The 9,840-nt window shown below is 43.5% G+C and overlaps 1 protein-coding gene across 6 annotated transcripts in view; it reads left to right on the forward strand.

Moving 5' to 3' along the window:
• LOC122806350 (cellular tumor antigen p53-like) overlaps positions 1-9,840 on the forward strand; it is a 361,899-nt gene that overhangs the window by 189,177 nt on the left and 162,882 nt on the right. For all 6 annotated transcript variants that reach the window (XM_044076688.1, XM_044076691.1, XM_044076692.1 and 3 more), the window contains 2 exons: positions 450-559; positions 1,170-1,309. In XM_044076688.1, coding sequence (XP_043932623.1) covers positions 450-559; positions 1,170-1,309 — 250 coding nt within the window. The remainder of the gene's footprint in view (positions 1-449; positions 560-1,169; positions 1,310-9,840) is intronic.

Raw genomic sequence — 9,840 nt, forward strand, 5'->3', positions numbered from 1 at the left:
TTTTAAAATTGTCTTACACAATTGCAGACTGCAGTTTTTGATCATGGGGAGGAGTGCACAAGTAAAACTTTGTATACTTATTATGCTGAAACTTATTCCTACGCATGCAGGATTAATACTTTAGTATAGTAGTACTTTGAAAGCCCATACTAAAGAGAAATGTATGCTTGTAAATCTGAGGATTTATACCTTGATAGCTTTCTGGGCATAAATGCATGCCCACAGATGTGATTTTCATTTATGGAATTCTTGTTACTGCCAGGCAATCTGTGCAGTGAGTTCACAGACTGCAGACTGTTAATTTCAGGTAGGGTTAAATACCGGAGCCAATCCTTTGTGATGGGAACCTGTGGTATGTGATTTAAAAGTAGTGAAATCTACTGCTACAAATTATAAAATGCAGCGCTTGTTCCGTAGTCTAAATGAAACTTCTGGTTGTGTTTTGTTAGGTTGGATCCGATTGCACCACTGTTTTATATAATTATATGTGTAACAGCAGCTGTATGGGGGGCATGAATCGCCGTCCCATCCTGACCATCATCACCTTGGAGAGCAAAGAGTGAGTATATGCTACTTTGTTTCACTGATCTGTACGCCATCAAAGCAGTTTAACTTTGACTCATTTAAAGCTAATACTAGATGTTTTTGTTTAATTTTCAGGTTTTAGCTAGATGCATAAAAGTAGATTCATCTCTGAATAGGGTACTACAAGCTGTGATTGGCCTTGACATATTTGTAGGGTTCTAAGATCAGTTGCACCTCAATTGGGCTGCAGGGCATAGTGGGCTTTCCTTAAAATGGATATATCATAGGTCGGTATGCGGACCATGGCAGTGAAGTATAATATAGTACAGTAAAGAATTGGAAAGAGCTACATGCTGTTCTGGCTTTTGGGATAATTATAAATTGTCTAGGGGTGTTTTCATTTGATAGGGCTGAGAGTGAGGATGATTTCACAAATAAACACTTAAATGCATAACACCATACCCTTAAGTAAGTTGATTCAACTAGTTGAGGATGATCATAAATATTTGAAGGTAATAGTAGGTATTACTATTGCCAGTTTAGTGTGTTGCATAGGAACATTTTTAATTATTTTCTTTGATATATTGATGATGATTAAAAAAAAAAAAAAAAAATCAATCATTTTTGGTCTGTTGGCTTATTAGTGGAAAGCTGCTGGGACGTTGCTGCTTTGAGGTGCGGATCTGTGCCTGTCCAGGACGAGACCGCAAGCATGAGGAAGCACACTTTCAGAAACCGCAAGAGAAGAACAGTGCAAAAACCAGTACTGGAACAGCAAAACGCAGTAAGTTTGTTTCGGTTCTTGTACTTGAAAGGCGAATGAGAACAACTTGCAGTATGGAAGTGGTTTTGTTTACTGCATTAATAAAGCCTTTTGTAGATTTTTTGCTTATAGTGGGGAGGCAATTTTGCAAAGAAAAGCACACAATTGTGTTTATAAGCTGTCTAAATGTTGTGTAAGTATGGTTTTGCACACTTTAGTGTTTTGTTACAGTTACAGAAGTTATGTAGCTCACTTGTATGGAGTCCCTCCCACCACATTTTTGAATATTCCTTCAGCATCTGGTGGTCATTACAGTTATCGCTTTAAAACACTACATGGATTTGAACAGTATAATGAAAAAAAAAACAAACCAGTTGCCTTGTTCAGACCGTAATTCTTTTCACCAGATCTTTAATGTCCCTTCCCATTGTGCTGCCTACCTTTAGTCTTGTACCGGAACTCTGCATTTGCACGTCTCGCATTATGGTTCTAGATCAAGTTTTAAATATGCAGTTTCCTAATTTCAGTTTTGTCTGTGATATATAGGTCTTTAAATGACTTTAGCAGTTATATTTCTGTAATGAAAAGTTTTCCACTTTTTGTCAAAAGTAGAAATAGCCTCCTGGCTTGACTTATGGGTAGATGTTTGGCACACTGATGGAATTTGTCTAAGTTAGGATAGTGACTGGTCACTGAGATTCGTAGATGGTCATTAAAGCCTCAGTTTTTGTCTTCACCCGTCTTAGTATTTCTGTGGGGTTTGAGTGAACTGGATATGCAGAAAGTGTTTGAAATAATAAGATTTGTTCAAGGGTTTCAAAACTTGGCAAGTGTAATTTCTCTTCAACAAGACTACTTTTTCATATATACTTTTAAATTTGCAAGTTTTTTCCATCTTTCTGGTAAACTTGCTTGAAGCCAATTAATTTTGCTAATGTAATTCATCTTGAAAATATGCCATGTTTCTGTGGAAGTTTAGTCTAAAAAATATGCCGTACTTCTAACTGGTTTACTGTGTTTCTCTTCCGTGGCTCTTTAAAAAGCAGTTTGATTTCATAAATGGGACTCTTTTTTCCTATCTTTTCATTTTCTGCTGATCTCTGAAAGGTCTTATGATTGTTTCAATTTGGTTAGCAAAACTGATCCCCTTGGAGTCAGTGAGGTGTGACAAACGGAGCAGAGTTACTTTTCTACTAGCTCACCTGTAGCAGAAGGAGAGGTGGGGTTTACAGTCGAGGGCTAGTGGTAATTGGTGTAGACCAAGGACTGTAGTCCAGAGTCAGGTGTATATGTAATTCTGCAGCTGTCAGGATTGTGCTCTATCAGGGTGTCACACACTCCTTTTTGCTTACTTCATCTGACTGCTTCATTTAAGGATTTATTCTCTTCTCCTCCGCCCAAACAGGTGAGATAGGTGTCTGGGGAAGACTGAATGAATGATTATGGGAAGTCTGTGAGACATGGTTTATGGCAGATGGCTGCACTGAATAAAGGAAATGTTTTTTAAACTGAGGGGAATGTGGCTAATCTGATTTTGTTCATTTTGACAGAAAAATGTTTTATTGGTCAGACTATATTTTGCTGTCTTGTCTACAGCAGCAGTGTTTTCTGGGGTTCAGTCTGCTGATCTATGCGCATATCAAGTCCATGTCTCTTTCTGGTAAGAATGGTAAATGTTACTGTAGTCCTGTGGTATTTGATACTGGTGGTTGAGCTTGGAATGGCTTGATCCCTTAATACTAGCTCTATAAATTATCTAGATAGCAATTCATTACTTCATTTCTGTGTTTTACTGTGTTTTTGTGACTGTGGGTCCATGGCTGGTCCTGGCAGTGTAATTACTGAATAGAGGAAGATGAGTAAAAAGTAGAGTTAAGGGAATGTTTCTTATTTTATTTTTTAAGATACCAGTTGGCATAATGATCAAGATGTCCTTCAAGGATGCATCTGCAGTCATAACATATGGGTTGTCCTGCCTCAGGCAGCCCTTCGGTCGGCCGGATTCCAAAGTCTGGGTCAGGCCTCGGCTGATGTCACACTTTCCCCGACGTCAGAGCTTCTGGGGTATAAAGGCATCAGCCGACGCCATTTTCCTCAGTCTTTCTTGCCGCGGTGCACGAAGCAGAAGCTGTTCGCAAGTGCCGGTCGGTCAGATCCAGAGAATTCAGCTACCGAAAACTTCTAAAAAGCGAAGTACCCCGTTGGGGACTCTTTCTTGCCTCAGCCGATGTCAGACAAAGTAAATAATTGTTTAACTTGTGGGAAACAAATACCTCATAAGGATTTCCATTCTTACTGCCTTCCTTGCTTAGGCCCAGACCACAACGTATCAGCTTGTTTAGCCTGTGCCTCCTTCAACCGACGGACTCTTAGACGTCGGTCGGAGTTTGCAAAAGAGTTTTTTGGATCCGCTTTTGCATATAAAATGCCGTCGGAGACTCCGACTACACATTTAGCCAAAAAACGCAAGGAAAAGGACCGACACTCGCGGCCAGCGGTTTCGGCTGAAAACACGGTTAGGCCTACCGCGAGTGTCTCGGTTTCAGCTGAAACAGAGTCCTCGGTTCTTGCTTCTGCTGAAATCATACCTCCGACAACCGAGGCCAGAGAGGCCCCGGCTGAGTCTGCTTCAGAAATCCCTACCGAAGAAGCAAGCGCACAAGAATTGTCCGACACCCTTCCATTGGACATTTATACCCCTGCGTGTGGGGCAGCTAGGCCCCCTGCTTCTATGTCTATTAAGGCCTTCTCCAGGGCTAAAGCAGCTAAAATTTCAAAAGCTTTACCTGCAAAATCTACTTCTCAGAGACCTTCCTCAAGTTCACAAATTCTCAGCTTTGCTGAGGACCTTATATCTTTGATTAGGGGTTCCCAACCTCACCCAGACAGGGCCTCCCACCCTCCTCCTGACAAAAGGCCTAGGACTGAACCCCCTGAACCTCTCTCCTCGGATTACTCCTCGGATGGATCAGATTTATCAGACCATCAGGAAGGGGCATATTCGTCTTATGAGGATTCAGATGCAGAAGACTCTATTCCTTCTGCCTCCCCTCCAGAAGAATTTTCCTTTGGGGAGACTTTACACTCAATGAAGGAACACTTTCAGTGGCAGGGTCAGGATTTCTCTGATTCTAGAAAAAGACTCAGGACATTTCTACATTTGCCCCAGCATAGGCCTTTAGCCATACCACCTGTGCTTACTGTAGTTGATGCATATAATGATGTCAGTTCTGCCCCTGATTCTCTTCCACCGGCCCCTGCCAAACCTGACAGATATTACAGGGTCCCGGATTCTCACTTCCACTTGTATAAAGCCCATGCTGCAGACCCAGAAACTATCTCTCAGGGCCCAAAAGGTGTTGCAGCTACCACTGCCAAAAACCCCCTTCCCTCTGAAAGAGAGTCAAGAGCATTAGAGAGATGGGGAAAAAAGGTTTATACATCTGCTACTCTTTCTGCCAGGGCATTAAACTGTCAATTCCATATGATACAGTATCAGGAATATTTGTTAGATCAGTTGAATAAGAAGCTTTCTTCTCCTGAACCTTTAGACCACAAGTCCCTTCAGGATTTGGTACACAACTCTCAGCAGGTCAGTAATCATTTCTTAAAATGTGGCTATGATGCACTGGAGGCTTCATTTAGATCAGCTATGACTGGGGCAGTAATTCGAAGGCATGCCTGGCTAAAAGAACAATCCATGCCAGACCATGTCAAGGCTAAACTCCTAGATGCTCCAATGGAGAAACAAAGTTTATTTGGCTCCCCTGCACAGGAGATTCTAAAGAAGGTGGAAGAAAAAGCAAAATCTGTGCAAACAGTAAAGGATTTTCTGCAGGTTCAACCTCCGAGGTTCAGCAGAAACTGGCCTTCAAAGAATTGGTCCTTTCCAGACACCTCCAGAGCACAGAGGGGCAGGAATAGATGCCCAAGAGGCAGAGGTCAATCAAAGGGTGCCTACAGGGGTCGTCAGTGGCAGCCTGCCAACCAGAGGAGAAGTGCCACAACTGCAACTACAACCACTTCCACAGGACAGACACAATGACTTGACTCTGATTCCGCCTACCAGGGAACAACTGGAAGCACCCCTGGGCGGAAAGCTGGCTTTATTCTCAAAAAACTGGCATTGCATTACAAAAGACACATGGACATTGCAAACAATAGACAAAGGATACAGGTTTCACTTCCACACTTTACCAAGAAGGAGCGGAATGCCAAACCTTCCACCAAACCAGAAGCCAGAGGCTTTAAGACAAATCAACAATTTACTCCAAATGAAAGCGATAGAAAGGGTACCATCTATGGAACAAGGCCAAGGATTTTACTCCAGACTATTCCTTGTACCAAGAAAAGAAAACCAATGGAGGCCTATTCTCGACTTGTCCGCACTAAACACATATCTCATTGTGCCAAAATTCAAAATGCTGACCCTACAGCAACTTCTTCCCATGTTGGGCAAGGAGTCTTGGCTGGTGACTCTAGATCTCAAGGAGGCATACCTGCATGTCCCTATACGACCAGATTGCAGAAGACGCCTCAGATTTCTTGCAGGATCAGAGCATTATCAATTCTCAGCATTGCCCTTTGGCTTATCTACTGCGCCCAGAATATTCACGAAATGCCTGGCATCAGTAATTGCACATTGCAGGCTTCAGGGAATTCAAATCTACCCATACCTGGACGACTGCCTAATACAAGCGGACAACAAGGCAAAACTAATAAAGGATTTGGCCTATGTCATACACCTGTTACAGGCCTTGGGATACACAGTCAACATCCAGAAGTCAAGACTAGTGCCATCCCAAAGGATAACATTTTTGGGTGCGGATCTGGACACAATAACTCAGATGGCTTTTCTCACAGAAGAAAAACAAAAGCAACTCCCAGTCTACTTTATGGCTTTGACAAGACAAGCTCAGCTTACTGCAAGGAAAGTCCTGCAGGCCCTGGGTTACATGGCATCCTGCATAATCTTGATCCCGCATGCCAGGCTGCATATGAGGAAATTACAATGGTACCTAAGGAATGTATGGTCTCAGCACAGGCACAGTCTAGAAACCATGATACCAATCATTCCATGCCTAAAAAAGGAATTCCTATGGTGGGCTCAGGCCTGCCAGTCCAACAGAGGGTTACCTTTCAACAAACCACGACCAAGGCAGACCATCACCACGGACGCCTCAGACCTAGGATGGGGAGCACACCTGGAGGACAAGTGTATCCAAGGCCTATGGTCTCAAGACCAGCTGAACTTGCACATAAACCTAAAGGAGATGCTGGCAGTGAAGTATGCAATCGAGGCATTCAAATCATTCCTCCAGCAAGGACACCTGCTGATAAGGACGGACAATACCACAGTCATGTGGTACATAAACAAACAGGGAGGCACTCATTCCTACCCTCTATGCCGGATAGCAATGGATCTGTGGAACCTAGGCCTGAATCTCAACATCCAGCTGCAGGCCAACTTCGTACCAGGAAAAGAAAATTCATTAGCAGACAGCTTAAGCAGAACTACCACGGATGCTCACGAATGGATGCTGCATCCAGACATCTTCAAACTCATAACAAGCAAATGGGGAATGCCAGAGATAGACCTGTTCGCCTCCCCACTCAACCACCAACTGAAGAAATTCTGCTCAAGGGTATACCACCCACAAGCCTGGAGGGTGGACTCTCTCTCTCTTTCAGCTGGAATGCCCTGACAGTGTGTGCATTTCCACCTCTCCCATTGATGTACAAAGTTCTACTGAAGATCAGGGAGGAACAGCCAAAGGTGATACTAATAGCTCCAGACTGGCCAAGGCAGCACTGGTATCCGCTACTGAGAAGCATGTCTCGGGCGAACTCATGGCCTTTACCCCTATGGCCTCTTCTAACGCAGAACAACTTCAAGACCCTGCATCCAAACTTGAAAACACTGCAGCTAACTGCCTGGAAAATTGTTTAAAACAAAACCAAACTGTCTTATCTCAGAGGGTCGAGGACATTATCCTGGAGGCTCGCAGACCCTCCACAAGGAAGACATACTCAGCTAAATGGAAGAGATTCCTCATTTGGAGCACATCAAAGGGTACAGATGTCACACTGGCAAACCTAGCACACATCCTAGAATACTTAGCAGAACTGTTTCACAATGGCCTGTCCTATTCTTCCATTAAGATTCATGCTTCAGCAATTTCAGCAGAGTACAACATGGATCCTCCTATCTTCTCTCACCCTCTCCTCAGACAATTTTTAAGAGGGATCAAAAATGTAAAACCTCCAAGGAGACCCCCTCTGCCTGCGTGGGATCTCAATTTTGTGCTGGAAAAATTAACACTACCCCCTTTTGAACCAGCAGCATCAGCAGACTTACAGTTCTTATCTTGGAAAACTGCTTTCCTTCTGGCAATCACTTCAGCAAGAAGAGTATCCGAGTTACAGGCACTAATGGCAGTGCAGCCTTTCCTTATTTTTCACCAGGATAGAGTGTCCCTGAGAACCAATCCTACTTTCATGCCAAAGGTGGTATCCAGGGTATCCTTGAACCAAGCTATTAATTTGCCGACGTTCTTCCCTAACCCACAGAACAAGGGGGGAAAACTATTGCACACCTTGGATGTACACAGACAACTACGCTACTATCTGGACAGAACTAAAACCAGCAGAAAAACTGACCAACTTTTTGTAGCATATGCAACTGGGGTGCAAGGAAAAGCAATTTCCAAACAGACAATTTCAAAATGGATAGGAAATTGCATTTGTTTTTGCTACTTCTTTCATGGAAAGACAGCTCCTGTAAGTATCAGACCTCACTCGACAAGAGCCACAGCCACCACTACAGCTTTCCTACGAGGGGTGGCTACCAAGGACATTTTAGAAGCTGCTACTTGGAGCTCCATGCATACATTTGCCAAGCATTACAATCTACCTTTATACTCCAGATCCCGAGCAGGTTTTGCAACTGCAGTTTTACAGGGGATCTTAACTACACCATCCTTATCTTAGTACCTCCTCCCCCAGTTTGGCTATGGTATTCTACCCATATGTTATGACTGCAGATGCATCCTTGAAGGACATAGTACAGTTTTGTACCTACCATAAATGTAGATGTCAGATAGGTATGCATCTGCAGTCAGGATTACCCACCCTCCTTCCCCTCTGTGGTATTCCTAGGGTGCTTACCCCTCTTTCAGCTAGCTGGGGGAATCTATTATGGTGTATTTGTTTGTATGTAGATATGTATATATATATATATATATATATATATATATGTTGTTTGCTGCTGTTTGGAATTTTCAACATTTGTCCAAATTTAGCCTTCTTAGAGGGCACCTGGCATCTGGAGCAAGAAACACTGAGGAAAATGGCGTTGGCTGATGCCTTTATACCCCAGAAGCCCTGACGTCGGGGAAAGTGCGACATCAGCCGAGGCCAGACCCAGACTTTGGAATCCGGCCGACCGAAGGGCTGCCTGAGGCAGGACAACCCATATGTTATGACTGCAGATGCATACCTATCGGACATCTACATTTATGGTAGGTACAAAACTATACTTTTTATTCTCCCATGCACAATGTACAGGGTTCGAGCCTGACCTGCTAATGCCTGTTTGGTATTGGCATCTTCTCTTTGTTTCTGTGGGGTTCCTGCTACCTCTGAAAAACATGCGGATTGTTTTCATCTCAAATGCAGTGAAGCACAGACTCTACATGGTGTCCTATGGGGGAAGAGTTGTATAAATCAACCACTTTGGGCATCTACTGTACTGTGCAGTATACTCATGATAGGAAAACGCGCAACACAGACTGCACACTGTGGTAGGGCTAGCCATACGATGGTGTAAAGTATGGCTATAGGCGATTCAGGCATATTGACTATTGTCACCAAATGTGCATGGGTATTTGCCGGTGATGAGTGGGTTGAGGACCCAGCCTGTTGTGACCAGGGGACCCATGTCAACAGAGGGAGGGGTGTATTTATGCCCTCCATAAAGCCGACCAACCCTGGGTCAGTAAGCTACTGGCTGACTGGTATTCAGTTAAGATAACTGAGTGAAAGATGAATGTAAAACCAATCATTCTGCTGAATGTAAACTAAGAATTGCTGCACAGCTTGTAGGATCACTGACAGGATACAGTCTGAACGTGGATGATATGATAAGAAGGAGGCTGGACATTGTGTATCTAGGAGAGAGGAGGCTGGACATTGTGTATCTAGGAGACAGGATGGAAGTGCAGTGCAGCAAACCTACTTGGCTTAGGATCCACGGTGTACTACTCAGGAGGAGGACAGACTAAAAATGGTGTGGGAGTTGTGAGGAAGAGGTTTCAGAAAACAGTGAGAGTTGTCATCAGAATTCGTTTTCAAGAAACACCATTTTTCAAGAAGTCTCTGTAAGAATACATCTCCAAACTATTCTTCCAGCATTACTAGCCAGAGTGTGTCTGCTTTCGCCGCCCCATTGATTAATTAACTGATCCTCTGTCAAGCAGAGCCAATGAAGTGATCCCAGGGGTGTATTTTCTGTTACCCATCCACTCGTCAAGGTTTCTCTTGAAGAGTGTTAG

This window comes from Protopterus annectens, chromosome 7.part0 (assembly GCF_019279795.1).
Source record: "Protopterus annectens isolate FY-2018-M chromosome 7.part0, PAN1.0, whole genome shotgun sequence".
Taxonomy (NCBI): domain Eukaryota; kingdom Metazoa; phylum Chordata; order Ceratodontiformes; family Protopteridae; genus Protopterus; species Protopterus annectens.